General features: G+C 41.2%; 1 protein-coding gene across 2 annotated transcripts in view; it reads left to right on the forward strand.

The window, feature by feature from the left end:
- nectin3b (nectin cell adhesion molecule 3b) overlaps window positions 1-17,854 on the forward strand; it is a 29,589-nt gene that overhangs the window by 8,179 nt on the left and 3,556 nt on the right. Inside the window, exons 3-6 of one of the 2 annotated variants that reach the window (XM_023287375.3) lie at window positions 727-1,026; window positions 1,723-1,840; window positions 2,148-2,299; window positions 4,716-9,228. In XM_023287375.3, coding sequence (XP_023143143.2) covers window positions 727-1,026; window positions 1,723-1,840; window positions 2,148-2,299; window positions 4,716-5,386 — 1,241 coding nt within the window. In that variant the 3' untranslated portion in view covers window positions 5,387-9,228. Of the gene's footprint in view, window positions 1-726; window positions 1,027-1,722; window positions 1,841-2,147; window positions 2,300-4,715; window positions 9,229-15,005; window positions 15,151-17,854 lie in introns of those variants that run through there. The other variant, XM_035955876.2, reaches the window with a different exon arrangement.

Consider the following 17,854-nt stretch of genomic DNA (forward strand, 5'->3'; position numbering starts at 1 on the left):
GAATATTTTATCATGTATGTGTCAGATATACGTTTTTGCAGGTTTTCTTAGTCAAATGACTGAGAGATTTAAAGAGTAAATCTCAATAAAAGATGAAAAGATGATAAACTAACATTGAATTATTTGTCCAACCTTTGTATTTGATGAATGCCTTCACCTTTACAACCTTGTCACTTTGTATGTACCCCCTCTGTACAGATAGAAGAGGATACATGCATTCTGTAGTCATCAGTGGGATACAATAGAAAATTCCAGAGCAAGTGAGGCAGGGAAATTAGTTTTGCAGCACCAGAAAACATGAATTTAGTCACTGTCTACTACCAGTTCTTGTATTATAGAGCCATTTGTTCAGATGGTAAGCAATAGCAGATTCCAGTGCTGTTTTCAGTTTTGCTGAAGGGATTACCCTTTTTGTTTTCATTTGAATCACAGGTTGTCACTGCTGGCTCACAAACACAGAGTGTGTGTATACTCAGGCAGTCTGTTTTCACAGAACAGATCACAAGGGTGGCTAGAGCTGCTAATGACTGGTTGGACTCAGTTGTAGTGGAATGACAGAAGTGAAGAGAATGCAGTTAACGATGCAGGGAAAACACATGTAACGTAAACACTGCAGTTAACTCAGTAAAACAGTGTCAGAAGTGTCTTGAAATTCTAATTGGGAAACAATTTTTTTTGTTTGTTTTTTTCCTCTTTTCTTATCTTTTCTCACTCTCTGAATAACAGTGGAGCCAAAGGTCTATGTGTCTGCTGGTTCAACTGCCCTGATCGATGGTGGCAATGAAACCGTGGTGGCCACCTGTATAGCTGAGCGAGCTCGGCCCCCTGCTGAGGTGTCCTGGGAGTCCAACCTTTTTGGCCAGTCAGAAGTGCAGCTATTTGACGACGTCAACGGCACGACCAGCACACAAGTGCGCTACATCTGGCATCCCACACGCCACGTCCAGGGCCACACACTCACTTGCGTGGTCCGCCACCCGGCTCTGCAGAGTGACTTCAGGATCCCCTACCAGCTCAATGTGCAGTGTGGGTGCCTTATGAGTGGCCATGTGGGCTAACAAATTAACAACTGAAGCAGAGCTATATAGTAAATTGCTGATTAATATTGATCCTGCTTCATTTCATTTCAATTTATTTGAAGCACTCTAACCATTCACTGTTTGAAAGCAGCTGAATTGACAGAGAAAAGAGCATTATTGGAGGCTCCTTACAGATATTAATGATGGTTAAAAGGGGCTGTCCTGGTTTTTCTTTTTTCCTGAAATCCAATATTTCTTTAGGCTTTTTTAATGTCAGTACATGCCCGTATGTGCCCCTAAACTGTCAAAAATGCAAATGTTTTCTGTCAGTAAGTCTCTGTAGATGTTAATGTACATGTATGTACTTTGTGCAGCACAAATGTGTCTCTGCATACCAGCTGCAAGCAGACATAGGAAAGGGGTAAAGTGACACATGCATTTATCTTTTGTCTGGCTTACTGCTTTTAACAGATGACAACTTCAAAGTATTTTCTGCATATTCAATGTATGGCACAAGGGAAATAGAGCACTTATTTTTCTATGAAATAACAGCCTGTACTTGTAGAGCACATAGTCTCTACAAGAATTGTCAATACATTATTGCACTGGAAATATATTTCAAAAATTTACCTTAGTATTCCAGTTTGTTGTCATATCTCAATTAGCTGTCTTTGTTTTTTTTTCCCTCTCTCTCTCACTGTAGTTGCTCCTGATATTTCAGTTGTGGGGTATGATGGAGACTGGTATGTGGGACGTGAGAATGTTCAAATGACGTGCAAAGCCAATGCAAACCCACCGGCTCATCACTTCAGATGGATCAGGTATATATTTATGTCTGTGAGACATCACCTCTTTCCCTTGAGTTAAGGCAGACTCAGTCCAAATGCTAAAAGAACAGTGGTAAATTATGTCCCAGTGTATTTAGGTAAGATGCACAATTTGTACTTTGAAGTTAGTGATATTCCCCATATTGTGGCCCAGTTGTGGCCTGGAATGTCAGTTCTGTAAAGCTTAAAATACGTTTTTACAGTCTTTTTTTCATCCAAAATCTTAAAATATTAGCGTAGAGTTTGAGTTTGTTTCAGTTATCTGTTTGTCTAAATGCTTGTGTCCCTTTTATTATCCCAGATTGGACAGCGAGATGCCAGAAGGGGTGGAAATAATAAACAGCACTTTGCTCTTCCTGCGTCCGCTTCATCGGAATGACTCTGGAGTTTACAGGTGTGAGGTTGCCAATGACATCAACCTCCGCAGTCGGGATGTGCGCATTCTCATACAAGGTGAGCGGAGTATACACACCGGAACACAGCTGACTCCTATTGCCTTCTCTTCCCTTAGGAAGCACTGTGCGTGCATGCGCGTCATAGAGGGTATCACTGCCTGTGACATTGTCCTTCAAGCTGAAATGTGACACTGTATCACTCTCCACCATTCTGTACGTACTGACAGTCTATCAAGCAATCACCCATGGTAAAGTGTGTTACCACTGATATTAGCTTCAGCCATAATTGCATGCTGATTAGTCTTGATTAACATTAATTCTCCAGATGTTCAAAAGGGGAGTTCCTGGGCCAAACAGCTGCAAATAGTTAGGCCCTCTTCAGCCCACAGTGCACTGCCTCTGCTCTGTCCTGCTGGCTTGGCATCTAAGTATGTCATGTTTCTCCTTTGTGTATGATGAGTGTTTTCCTGTGGTTTCACAAGATCTGTCTTGCCTTTGGAAGCTCTCTTCCTGAATGAAACTCTGATTATGATGTGATTTTCTTTTTCATCTCTTTCGTCTTCTTCTTTCTGTTTCTTTTATTTCTGCATGTGTCATGCAGTAAGAGGCAAAAGCCTGCAGCCTGACTGTGAGATGATGTCCCAGATTCATAAAACATTAACTAGTTCTTTTCAACTCTTATTTATTATTTATCATTTCATTTTCCTTTGAGAGGACCTGTATGGGCGTGCACAAGCTCACGCATGTTGATGTGCCCTTCATTGTATGTGTTGCTGTGGGTGTGTTCACTTGAGTGCACTGCCTCCACATGGAGTAGTACAATTTATATACTTAGAGACTACAGACCTCCGGGTTCATGTTTCTGATCTCTCAGATGTGAATCTTTGCCTCACATCTGGCCTGGCACTGAGGTTAAAGTGGCAGAGCAATTTAGCAGCACCATTAAAGCTTTTAGCCTCAGATTCTTTCCATTACTCTAGCTTCTTAGGATTATAGCCTTTGGATGGTCTGTTGGTGGGTATAACCACTAATCCGGTTCATTTCAAGTTTACTGCTTTATTCGTGGCATAGTGAAAAATATACATGCAAACTAGGGTCTTAAACACACATTCTCACGCAATAAAACCTAGGATATATATGAAATAATCTGGTCATACCGATTTTAAAAATGACTACCTCAACATAGTCTGGAAGTTAAGAGACACCCTGACACCATTTAGTGTTTCTCTTCATGTCCTGTCATTGAGTAATGTTTCTCTCTGCATGTAGAATTATATTATGACTCGACATCAACATTAACAAATGCTTTTTACTTTGTTTCACCTCATTTGTAATTATCTGGAGATATAACCAGCTTATCCATATGTTCAGGCCTTTATCGAAGTATTGGCATACATTACCTCAGTTCCATTTTACTTTGAGTATTACTTTAATGTGCATATGATTAGAATTCCAGCTACAAAGTACAGCCTGTGGCATGGAGGAAAATAAAAACAATTTCAGTTAAATACTGAGACATGTTTTTGAAGTCCCTAATGTCTTAATACTTGTGTACAAGATACTCTCTGATTTCTTCAGTCGTGTTTGGTTTGTTCTTGATTAGCCTCAAAATTTCCAAGATATACAGAATTTGTTTTTCAAGTGTGTTCATGAAATACAAATGAAACTGACAGTAAAAGCATAAACACTGAAACTTTACTGAAACACAATTTTATGAACACGGAGGGCAAATTTTTAAAGCAGAGCAACAGTATATAAAATATTTGTAAAGATTTAAATAAAACAAGGATCTCTATAATTTTCTGCCATCACTCATTCAAAAGCATGACATTTTAGATTAGTCGGCTATTCACTCTGATCAAAGAACAGAAACATGAACACTTCAAAGATTTTTGTTAGCTTATGAGATTTCTGAATTTAAGACAACATTGCCTTCTTTGACCAAAGTGGAAAAAATACATATAAAGTGAGGTAAAGCATTTAGAGGGTTAGTGAGTTCTCGGTTGAGCTGTGTCAGATCAGTAAGTACTGTCATGAGTGGCTTTTATCTTGGAGGAAAAAATTTCACCGCTACACTGCTTTTGATAGTTTGAACTTGTCAGGTATATAGTGCTGTTTCTTGTAAAGAAACTGTGCTCTTTACTTTTCTGAAGCCCTGCTCAGACCCTACTGGAGACAAGCTTACTCATTTGTCCATCATCTAATGTGTCAGTTGTGTTAGCCCATTGTGCCAAACACTAGATATTTAGGTTTTATTTACTAATCTCTGTGTAACATTCGAAGGCTGCACACAGAAGCTACAAAGAAATGGCTGCTGTGAGCATGTATGCCATAGATTAGTTAATGTTATATGTCAACCTATCCCTTCTTAGTAAAATGCTGATGTAGTTGGCATTGACATTCTCTGCTTCTCTGTCTGTTCATCTCTCCCTTTTCACCCTCTACTCCCCTCTCACCCTCCTTCCCTCCATTAGATCCTCCCACCATGCCTTCCACCATTACCGCTCCTGTCCTAACTGGCTCTTCCCCCTCCACCTTTGTGGATGATAAAGGCCTTGTCCTTCTGAGCTCCCCCACACTTGAAGCCCTACCTGAAAGTAATCTTGGTTCCATAGTGGGTGGGGCCGTGGGAGGGGCCTTGTTCCTGCTACTGCTGTTGTCTCTGGTTGGCGTCTGTTACCTACGGAAACAGCAAACGTTTCATGGGAACTACTACACCAAGGAGTACCTGGGCCCCAGTGATCTTCAAAAGGCCCCCACGCAGCATGAACTCCATCCTACCAAAGCTGGCAGCAGCTTTAACCATCGGGACCACGACCGAGAGGAGTGGGGCGACCGCCAGCTCAAACAAGAGCGTGACCGCCGTCACCATGGCAACTATAACGGAGAGGAGTATCCTGTTAATGGCTACACTAGGGCAATGAGGGAGAGCAATCGCCACAACCATCAGCAGAATCACCATCACGAACACGCACAATATTCTACTCCACAGCAAGCCCGATGTGCCAGATACCCTCATTCACCCAAACTACGGGGAAACGGCTCCCCCTACCTGTCAGATGACTGCTACGATAGCGGTCCCGAGGGTGATTATGTGTCACACACCGATGGCTCAGTCATTTCACGTAGGGAGTGGTATGTTTGACAAGCTACCTGGCTCTGCAGGAACAAAAATGTAAAGGTTTTGTTAATTAAGTTTGGAAGAAACACCTTACTTCTGTACGCACATACACGTCTACTAATCTCTATTCTCTAGTTCCCTTGTTTGTTTTTTTCAAGTGTCCTGGTTGACACTTGAGATATAATATTTCTGTTTTTGATGTGGACAGACTATGGACTGTACAGCCAGTTTGACAGTCAACATCCATGTCTACAGAATTGGGCATGCCACTACTTTGTGTGTGTAGAGACTAACAAAAGATGTAATGTATGTGTTGTCTCTGCCTTACTACATGGACTGCCACAGTTTAGTTAGCATTACTAATTTCTTTTGAGTGGAAGCCCTGGGGGCTTTAAGACCACACGTGGTTTATATAGAAGAACGTTTTTTTTTCATTTGTTTCTACAAAATCTGAATTTTTGGTGACATTAGCTTATTTGTATTTGTATGTGTTGATACTTCTCACACACATGAGTTTAAAAGACCTCTGACCTCTCAGTGTGATTAGCTGATATTCAAGAATGGTACTGAATTCACGACTGGAGGTAAATCCATGAACTTTAAATGGTCCTTTTCCCAAAACTCAGTAAGACACAGCGGAGCCATAGCAGAGAAATTTATCTAAAAGAGAATTTATCCCCCTGACAAATCTGGTCCCTTCTTGACTGATGACCACGCCACACTGATGGTCATAAAATATATTGCAATGTCTTTTGCAGAACTTTGATAGAAACTAAATGATTAGAGCATTTGTTTTCTCTACGCTTATGTAAATCACAATGGAAGAATTGTGAGCTTGAGGACTTGACCACTGAATGTCCTGGCGATGTGTGAACCTTAAGAGCATTTCACCTGCATTTTCTCAGCTTGTTTTATATCCCCAAAAGGGAGTTATGACGAGAGAACAAGCAGGAGGCCTGCATAACGGTCCACCTATACGCTGTAACAACAAACCTGGTTTGTCGTACAGGTCAAGCCTTAGTATGCAAAACTGCCACAAAATTGTCCAAGTTGATATAAGGGGAAATAATAATATTTTTTTCAGTATAACCTTGTTAGCATTTGTGTGATTTGCTGATTTATGGGAAGTGTTTCAGTTTGGCGATCCTTCTCAGTTAGCCACATATTTACACATTATGATGTTGTCCGTCCGATGATAATGAATCTGTTTGAGAATTTGAACCTTGGCACCAAACCAGAGCTCTTGGGAATTCAGGAGTGCTTTCAGCAGGGGCTTTGTTCAAAGCAGGCTACTGTATGGCAGCCACTGTACGCTGGCCTCCTAGTCACAAAGTATTTAGTTGCACAAAGAAATCATTCAAGAATGCTGCCAGTACACTCTACCACACTCAGCCACTGATGGTCTAATTTCAACAGTCTAAGTAATCTGTAGAAACAAGACTTGACTGTGTCACGGTTGAGGCATTAATAGACTTACTGTTCCTTATCCATCAATGGAGTTTGCAACTGCATGCTTTCACATTCCCTAGTTCTTTTACATTGTAACATTTATTAGTACTAACACAATAAGATATACATTATGTAGACAAATCCGTTTATCGTGATGGACGTGTTATCACCGCACTTTTGACTCGGCTTCTCATCCACAGCACAGGGAAGAGACAGACAGTATTTTGTTGCACTCATTAAGTCAAGTAGCTATAAAATAATACACCATTCCTTTTTAATTTTTCTTAAATTCAGGCTGGATTTATAATTAAATCGTAACCAGTCACATTTTATTGCCAATCAGGACTCTCAAATGTTGCAGGACAAACCAAGTACTGTGAGTGAACTGAGGACAAAGTGTTTTATATGTCGGTGTCATTGGGCGGTGGAGCCCCAGTAGTTCAGGAATCTAACATAGACAAAGCTATTATGGATTCAAAGACAAAGATCAGTTTTTGTATACAGGTAAAGTCTGAGTTGTTTTGGCACATGTACCTGTATACCAGACTGCAGGGAGGAGATCCAACAATTTCTTTCATGTCCACTAGTTGTGAATACATGCCAACTTTAGTAGTATGGTCACCTATACAATATTTGCTGCCAGATGCCAAATATTTGTTGAAACTTGTATGTATAAATATGATGATGGCAGCGTCTCACATAAGTATTACTGACTAGATAACAACTGAACCTTAGCTTATATTAATGATTAACGTATCACTGTTGTATACAGGGTCTTGTAGCCTGAAATAGAAATGAAAAAATGCATTAATATTACAGTAACAGTTGACAAATTGGGAATTAGTTGTTATGTTGTTATGAACCCTCACTAATTATTTGTCAGGGTGTGAATTTTGTGCAGTGAATAGGCCACAGTTGTCATCATGAGATTTGATAATGAGCCACGAGAATATGACCCCTAACGGCAATTTATGTTGTTTCGAATGCTGTGCAGTACAGTAGAAGTAATTTATCTCCATAGACAAAAGGTGCACATCTCAATAACCACCTGAATGTTTGTTACTGAAACAATTCATCTTCTTGCTTGTCAAAACAGAACATTTTCCTCTAGTGTAACCATTTTCCATCTCTGAGAGTTTTACTGTCAACACTATCATAGAGGTGAAAAAGAGTTTTATTTGTGGTGCTGAAAGCATTGAAATATTTAACACCTTTTATAAAATCCGAAACATGCTATCAAAAGTTTTCATTTGCACCATTTCTTTGGTAGGACATAGTTTAAATGAAAAGCATTTACAGTGTGGATTATGTAAAGCACCAAGGACGCTATTTCTGCAAAGATATTTTGCTGTTAAATTTCATCACTGGCTTTCAGTGTCACAAGCATCACAAACAATATTCCATCCACCTCTGTTGTATTGAGGTGGAGGTACCGACGGGCATCTCAAAACCTGGGCAAACACGTCCGACCTACCTGGGTGTTGAAGTGAGAATATGTATGTTTGTTATTTGGGTGAAATAACCCTTTAAAGGGAGTGTTCAAATTTAATGTACAGCTGGCAGTTAGTTAGCCACATAGCCTCATTTAGAGTGATTAATTAAAAGTATTGTTTTCGGGTTTGGTGTGCTGCTGACACCTATTCATTCTGCCTTTCTGCTCACTTTCATGCAAATGCAGAAAACAAGAGGATCCACGGCAGGCTGAACCCTTGTGTTTGCTTCTATGCACTAAGAAGGAAATTCCTCTAATCGATACATTATTTTTGCTTGGCTCGTCTGTTTGGAGCCCTGCACGTGGATTAATGAAATTCTTTTGTACTGTGACATTTTGTATAGAAATCGGTTATCAATATCCCCCACCTTGAGAAAAGTCCTTGATTTTGGGTTGAGAAATACGACTAGTGCCTTAGATACCTAGAAGAAGTAATGTCTTATTGTTTACTTTTGGAACCAGTTTTGTTGCTCTGTGAGGTTCATTTGTTGCGTCTTTGTTTTGATTTTCACTGCATATTGTGTGTTAGGAGGAATTCGTAGTGCCATATTCACTTTTCTGCCCTCGTCACTTGACCGTAAATGACGCAGTATATTTGCAAACCTAGAGGCATTAAAAAATACACACAAAAAGACAAAGCTTGAATGACTTTGGATGTAAAATTAGTTACTTCTCTACTTCACAGGTACCTGTCAGGGGTTTTGGTTTCTATAGAGTCACTGGTGTTCAAAGGACCGAAGAATTAGCTTCGGTCTCACATTGTCACTGAAAAGCACCTTGTGGTTATGTTTGTTTTTGTATATACAGGAGAAAATGTAAGTTTCTGGAAGAAAAAAAATATTTATGTCAGTGACAGCAGTGGAGCATTTTTCTGTCAAACCTTTTTGAAATACTTAAGTTCAATAAAGCACCTTAGCACCTGTGAGTTCTTTTCTCTGGAGGTTTTTGAGCTCGCCGTTACTCAGACTGCTCAGTCTCAGCTTCTTTGTTCATCTATAAATGACATCATCTCTAGCTCCCCAACGCATAACGCTGCGTAACACCCCCCCTCCACACACACACACACACACACACACACACACTCACACTCCAAACCAGTACGGATATGTGGGACGCCACGAATGATGTAATCCAAACTCATTTTTTTCTCACTTTGTCTTATATTTTTTGCTCTTTAGTAGCGAATGATGACTTAGTGTGTTAATTTGCTGCCTTTGCTGTTTGGTTAAATCCTGCAAGACTGAACTGTCCCTGTCCACTGGTATTCCTGTGGTCAGGGGGACACCCAGCACCTCCTCTTCACCGGTCCTAGTCTGCTTTGTTTCAGGACAGAGAGGCCCTCGCTCTCCCCTACAGCTCCTCTCCTTTGTGAATCAACCACCCTCCCGCCCCGTGTCTTTCTCCCAATGTCTACCAGCTGGTAAAATTAAACGCTGAGTGTTTCTGACTGGCCCGAAGTCCCCACTCTCCAGCCCATTGACTGTCCCCATGGCAACAAGCTCATCTGGAGCTGCTGATGGAGGCTGTCTTCCTACAAGCTCTACCTGGCCACAGAAAAGCAGAGGGAGAGGGATGCAGGGGCCTGCGTGGAGCTGAGAGGTTAACTGTGCTGCTGTGAAAGGCGAGAGCAGAAAGAGAGAATTAGCTAGTGGAACTGAAAATGGCCCATTACGCCCTGCTGCACTACAGAGAGCTCCTCTGGCTATGAGGACGTATCACAACAATGTGACCTTGACATTGTTAAGCTTGCACTCCAGGTCCTCAAGACACACTTCCCCTAAAAGTCTTCGTTTCAGCTGACCTCTCTGCCTTCACCAGATCTAATCATGGTCACTGCAGCTGTCATTCTGACCTTGAAACGGGGCATGCTCAGTCTGAAAATACATGGTGGAGCAGCTCAGTAGCAGTAATGATGTCAGCCGGCGTTGCTTGAATTAGTTTGAGACGCTCGTGTAGAAGATCAGCGGATTTGCTTTTTGCCTGCGACACAACAGTTTCCAAGGATACTTTTCACAACACACAAAGGAGTGAGCAAACGTCTCAGGCAGCGCAGAGGGATGAAGCTCTGACAACTGTGTGTGAGGCACAGACTTTGATACCAGCTCCCCGGCAGAGGTGGGATCAAATTGTCACCATCATCAACAGAAAATATTGAAATAACCTTCCTTCCCCCACCCACTGCTGCTACACTGGCATCTGCCCCCTGTGGGGTCTGTTGTCTAGGCAATAGCGTGACCCTTGAGGTTTAAGAATGGAGGGGGAGCGGGAGGTGGTACGTCTTGCCATCACTTGTTCCCTTACTTCTGTGCAGGCCATGAGGTGTGCTGTCTTTAATTTATAATAAGTCTGTCTGCTACTCTGACCTCGCCGAGCACTTCTCCTGGCTTCACAGCGATGATGTTAGTGTGTTAAAGTGCTGAAGTAGGAGAGACTTGCAAGGGACAGACTGAGCTTGGAGCCAGATTCCAGTGTGGGGACAGTTGATCCACCACTAACGCCAGTAATCCAAGCCCCTCCAGAATAGATGGTATTTGAAACAACAAAGAGCTCAAATGGGAGGAAAAACTCAAAACACAACAATGCAATTGTCCTAAATAATCTTATATTTCACTAAAGCATGTAAGAAACATACTTCCAAAGCTGTCACTTTTGACCATTCATAAGGATGTTATGTGATGAGGAGTTATACTCGTGTATAAATACTGTAGGTACTCCTTGCATTGCAGTTTTTATGTACCTTATCACACTGTGAAAGTCCCTGAAAATGTCTGTCACCAGGCATTAAAGCAATGGGCTTGATGAGCTACATTTTTAAAGGCATTTTGATCAACTCAAGAGGCCCTTGTCATAGTTCAGCAGCCATCAAAGGTAATCGAATGGTTATTAACTGTTAGAGGACAGCATGAATAGAGAAGAGTGGAAAGAAGGGGGAGGGAAAGAAGTGGCTTTCAGGGCGAGCAAATCCCAGCTTGTCCAATCTGCATCATAATTGAACTGTTATTTAGAATTCTTATCTCAGCACGTCATTGATTTTTTTTTTTTTCCCCCACTTGAACTGCTAAATCAAGTGGAACTGACCATTACACATTTTGCCTTCCCTGTCACCTTTTTGTCCTCCAGTGTCGCACATTCAGAGTTTTACACATTACTGCTGAATGGCCAAAGCTTGCTGTTTTGCGAGTTTAATGCATCTTAATCATGATTAATCCTAATCCCCTCAGTGGACAGAATGGAGCATATGCAAGCATATGGTCTAACAAAGCTAATTCAGCACACACTATAATAACCCTGGCACAGAAGACCAGGAATAACAATGTAGAGACATGGATGGGTGGAGAAAGGTTATGATGTAAAATGAATAACTGGTGAAAAACTGACTTTCAAACATGTAAAATGTTCAAATTGAATTTAACTCAAATGCAGCCCTATTATATGATACCAGTTCTATTTCCTTGCTTATTTAACTTAAAGTTGCATGCGTATATGCTATCCATTACAGATTTGGACACAATAAAATGAACAACAGTCATTCAACAAGCATAATATTGCAAGTGCTTGAGGTGTTCATGCATTATAAAAACCTTTTTATTCAGTAATTTAAATGGCAAGAGGGTTAAAATTGTTCAAAAGAGTAGCTCGGAAATACATCTATTTGTTCTCCTGCCAAAAAGACGAGGAAATACACACTAATTGTTTGTCCTTTAAAGCTAAAGCTAGCAGCTGCTTAGCTTAGCATTAAGACATGCTGGTAGGAATAACTTGCCTGGCTTTTTCCAGCAGTAACAAATTCTATTTACTCACATTTGTAAAGCTCATTAATTATATGTTGTTTATTTAATTTGCACAAAAAGCTTTAGCTAGCTTCATATTTAGCATAGGCTATGCATAACAGTGGTTTCAATCTTCATCTGCTGAATAACCCAATAATTTTCCAAACTTTCTTGTAATTCGTTCATGTTTATCGGGTCTATTCTGTGCAAGTTGTAGGTATTTGTCAGTGTCAAAGCAGATTTATATGTGTAGGAAAAGATGGTAACTGCAGGAGTTAAAACTAGCATCCATGAGTAAAGTAATGTCCATTAGCCATTTTAACTTCAGTCTCTGACCGTGTTTTTTGCAACCCATCTTGTGAGGGGAAAGAAAACAACATTAAACCAGATGTTTTTCATAAAATAAAGCTATAAAGCATTTTTTTCATCTGGCAAAACAAAATGCATGAGGCAGATGAGAAAAATGTCTTTTTGCTCTTAAATCAATGAAATATATATAACAAAAAAAAAATGACTCTTACAAGTAAGAAGGACAGTCACCCCTTATTCTGGTGTCGTTAAACACAGGAATGTTCAGTGATAGTATCTAGGCCTGGCCCAGTCCCTAGCGAGTTACACCTCTGTACTTGTGTGCAAAGTTACCACAGAAACTATACAACAAAATCATAACAAGAGGCACATTGGCAAGCTGCTCACTTTACGTCATAGCCACACTGTATGTCAAGCTGAGCACATTTTTATATCCCTCTAGTCCCTAAATGCATTCACTGGATTGGAAGTCCAGACTGAGTGCCGCTCTAATCAGGATCCTCAGTGTTGAACTGTGGATGGGAACATGGGATCGGCTCTGCTTCAGGAACTGGAGCCAGTTTTGCGTAGGTGACCATACATCCTAATCTACATGCAAATTAAACACTACAGTGGAGGGCTAGGCACCAAAGTGATGCACTACAAAGCGAGATTAATGGGTTAGTGAGGTATGTTGAACCTAAAGCCAGAGTGTCCAATGTCATGAAGGTGGCACTGTTTAAACCTGCTAGATCACTGTGGTAACTGATGCGGCACAGCTAACCTGCTCCAGAGGAGATTATGTTCAGAGTTGGGGGTTTAAATCTATTGTTTGAAGTGCAACCATTCCACTACTTATTTTCATGACCATTTTTCTGTAATCAATAGAGAATCTCAGCTTAGGGGGTTTGCAAACCTGTTGGGCTGTACGTTAGTAACACCACTGAACGCAAACAGCCACAGGAACCTACATGCATTCAGGTGGTGATGCAGATAATTCATTAACAGGTTTTTATGTTTGGTCCTGATTTGCTGCCCGATGTGTTTTACACTGCTGGTACCACAGCTAATAGGACACAGAGTAGGAAAAAAAAAAGTGATTTTTACATATCCTGCATCATGGGGTGGTGGAAGACATGAATGCACTTTTTGAGCATATCGTTGACTTATTTCAAACATGCAACTGTCATGGTAGAAATAAGTGGCCGCAGTGAGAATGCACAGACTGGCAAATAAATGCATTAACTTACAGGATTAACAGTTTTCTACCAGCCTTGCTCTACTGCATTATTTTCAGTGGCGTACATATTTATGTTCATCACAGCTCTCCATTATAACAAACCTGCTCCTCTTGACTGAAGTAGGGGGCATATAATTGGTCTATTTTGTGCAGAAGAAGAGTCAAATGACGCATCAAATGCGCAGAGTCTGAAGAAGAAACCCAGCGTTATGGAAATACTGATAACCACCATCATTACACCCATCATCTCTGCTTGAGATTCTAGGGTTTTTTTTGAGCTGGTTACCTCAAAGAAAGCCTGGCTATTTCAAATTTGCTTCATAGCTGCAGTTACAACAATGTTAAATCTAATATGTGTTGTTGTTGTTTGTGTTTAAGGTCTGTTTCCATCTGCTGATTTTTATGTAGCCAGAACATTAGTTGCCAGGCAGACAAGTTAACATAAAATGTAGCTTTTCTGAGAAGGTCACTTCATTTGTAGATATTCTATTAGTAACCAGCAAATATGTTAATTATTTAAACCTGCAGTGCAGAACTTTTGCCTCCCCTTTCAGCAGTGGCTTCCTCTGAATGCTAAGTTCCATTTTTATCTGTAACATCAGATACTTTTCTTGGACACCTCCTTGGTTTTTCCACCAAAGGCTCCTCCTAGTTGTTGTGTCCTGCTCAGTCCATGTCAATATGGTTGCTCCCTCTTCAGCTCTGTCAACCCAGTCACTGCTCATTGCCTTAATATGCACTGAAATGTTGCCTCAGATACCACATTTAAAGCTCTGTTACACTTTGAAATACAAAGAAATTTACCAGGAGCTGACAGGCTTGTGAACGTAAATGAAGACCATTTATATGTAAAATCCTGCAGTTCTACATTCATAGGTCCCTTTTATTCAAAATAATAATACATTTAATTATAGAGCACATTGCAAGAGGCTCAAAGTTGCTTTACACCTCTCCTTTCCTCTAGTAACTAGGAGAGACCTAAAGCACAGAGCAGGCGTAATGACAGAGCAGCTTGTACTCCTCAGAACAAAATGTGCTCCACTGAACAAAAAAGTCTGACATGTTACATTTTGCAGCGTTTTCAGAAATGCACACTCTCTTCTCGAAAAACAGCTACTAAATTGTATCACTCTTTACCTGCAAACAGGGCAAATGTCAAAACTGTGGAAGTGTTCTGTATCTCCAAGTTGGAACTCCTATTACTGTTGCCTCTAGAGGGAACAAGCTGTACTGGGGCTGTAGGCCTGAGACTGGCTGCACTGTGAACCTTTGAAATAACACAGGACCTGAACAATATGGGCCTTGATTCATCTACTGCCAGACTCTGCTATTTGTCTTTTGCTCTTCCCCATGTTTTTTGGTTGTTTGTTGTGTACTGGAAGTTTCTCTCTGCTCTCTCCTCAGAACAGTCCCAGGCCGAGAGGTCCAACTCCATCACCGTGGCCGGAGCCGTGATGGGCGCCGTCCTCGCTCTCTTCCTCATCGCCGTCTTCATCATTGTGATCCTCACCGCTCGCAAAACCCCTCCAACAGCCTTTACTGACAAAGTGTAAGTCTGACAAATAATTCATGCCGTAGAACATGCTCAGCTGGTTAATTAATGACACGATACCTCGTGAGGTGACTGAAGCCCACCGGTGGGTTCAGGGAGTCGCTGCTTCCTCCTGTGGAGAGTGCTGCAGCGGTGAGCGGCCTGGAGCAGGGAGGCTGCAGGACAAGGTTGAGGGGTGGCAGATAATTGCTGTCTTGGCAGGGAGCCCTTGTCCTATTTTGTTCGGTCTGCTCCTATAGTGCACCAGCACTCATGTTAATGTTAGAGCAAAGAAGAATAACTCTGAGGTTAAATTATTTACAGAGGGAGCTTGGTCACACTCTGCCCGAGTCTTGTGGATGACATTAAATGTTTTCTCCTATGTGTTCCAGTGCTCAGAGATGAAACCTTGTAGGTTTTGATTAGCTCTGCTTCTGACATTACAGTTCACATAGCCGCTCTGAGGTGTGCTTCATGTGTCAAATGCCACTGATGAGCCAACTGGCCCTTACATAATGTTGTAAAGCTGCAGGGCTGCAGGCTGAACCCCTCGTCTATTGCTGTCAGTGGAATATTCAGCATGCCCACTTTACATTTGGAGTTGGAGGTGTTGCAGTATGCCTGTACAGACAATTACTGTGACATTTAAGAAATTAAATGCTGACATGATGTTGATAATACAAATATGATGATATTGTAAATAATCCAGTAACTATCTGGTTCGTTATCCTAACAACATACAGTGTATACAGTTAGACTCTTTCCACCTTCCTATACTCATATTTTGAATGTAATTTATTTGTCAAAAAGAGAAAAAAAAACACAAAAGTAAAGTCAGAGATGAATTTGATTTTTCACACATATCGTGAAGATATTGTTGTTATGAATTGTTGAGATAGCTCAACTGGTTGAGTGGGCGGCCCATGAACATGGTTTATAGTCCCTGATGCAGCAGCCTGGGTTCGGTTCCCACCTATGGCCCTTTGCTGCATGTCTTCCCCCACTCTTCTCCCTACTTTCCTGCCTGGACTCCCTGGACAGGCCACCAGTCTATCACGGGGCTACACATAGAGACAGACAGGCACACTCACATTCACACCTATGGACAATTTAGAATCACCAACTAACCTCAGCATATTTCTGGACTGTGGGAGGAAGTCAGAGCACTTCCATGCACAGGGAGGACATACGAACTCCACACAGAAAGATGCCAGACCGGGACACGAAACAGGGATCTTCTAGCTATAGTCCTAACTCTACTATTTTTTGTAGGCATTTCCTCCCAGAACACTAATGTAATGTCAGTTGCATATATGTCAGCGACGTATACGTAGGGGTAGCTTTTAGGACACATTCCCCTCAATATTTAGAGCATATGCTTTGTGTCCTCCAATAAAAACATGAACAAAGCATAAGACTTTTGAAAATTTGCTATAATGTTACTGAGATGCAACAATGCCTCAGACAGGAGTTGGTCTTTTTTCTTTAGCATTTTAACTCTCAAAATATGAATTATGAGCTCATCCAAACACTTAATCTATTGTTTTTAAAAAAAAAAAAATGTAATTAGATCCATATGCATTTCTTTACCTTTTGAATTGTCACCTTTAGTGTTTTCCTCTATTTAGATGAAGAAATCACCATAATAAATTCATGCAATAAAGGCACATGTTTGGGCATAGAAATTACTAGATGCTCAAAATTTTCTGATGGAGGGATCCCCCCCTCCGGCCATGGATGGAAAAGGGATAAAGGATTGTAATGGACCGGATGTACAGCAGAAAGTCTCACATTTTTCTTCTTGTCCTAAATGAAAGCACCCAGTCATCTCATGAATTTATAAATTTATTTCTTTAATCAGATCATATTCTCCCGTGTAAACATTTTCATCCTAATTTCAGTGACAGCACCCTCTTTGGGCAAATTTGCAGGAAATTTACTGCGCCTGCTTCAGACTGAGTTTCAAAGAGCCTGCTGAGCGTCTGAGCAGCGACGGTAAACAGCGTGAGTTACGGCTGGGTGTTCTCGCTGGGGTGTGGGCCCTGCATCACCACGCTGACACTACAGGACGGTCTATCTCGCCATGTGTTGGTCCGGTCAATGCCACGACAAACTTAGCATCTTAAGTGTGACCGTGGCTGGAAGTCCCAGAGGAATGAGGGAGGGGGGTTGATGCAGGCCTCGTCCCTCTGCTTCATCACACGTGAGTGTAGGATAGCAGGTCACTGGGAGGACTGACTGTAATCTCTCATCCCAAATACGAAAGAGAAGCATTAAGCGACACACAGCGTCAGAAAATCAATGCCTGTCATGGTGTGTTTTTATGAATGGCCAAGGTCAGTCCTGGGGTTCCGGTTTTAGTAGTGGACGGGGATTTCAGCAAATTAAGAGAAACACTCTGACTTCAGCATGTTGCAGGAGTTTAGAGGAACAGCTGTCAAAAATCTTCCGATTCACTACTATCCATGACAGTCCATCACCTTTATACCCATGTTGTCAAATATTCTTAACCCTTTTGTTTCAGGTATAATAGCATTAGTTTAACTAGATATCAATGCTTAAAGAGATACCCGAGTGATTTATGATTCTGTTTCCATAAAACTGGTGGGCTTGCAAGAGACACTTTTAAAATATGACACTCAAAATCTGACTTTTAAAAATGCTGGTTCCTACATTTCCCATGTTTTTTTTTTATCCTCCCTGCCTAAATGCCCTTTAAAAC

This window comes from Amphiprion ocellaris, chromosome 14, assembly GCF_022539595.1.
Source record: "Amphiprion ocellaris isolate individual 3 ecotype Okinawa chromosome 14, ASM2253959v1, whole genome shotgun sequence".
NCBI lineage: Eukaryota > Metazoa > Chordata > Actinopteri > Pomacentridae > Amphiprion > Amphiprion ocellaris.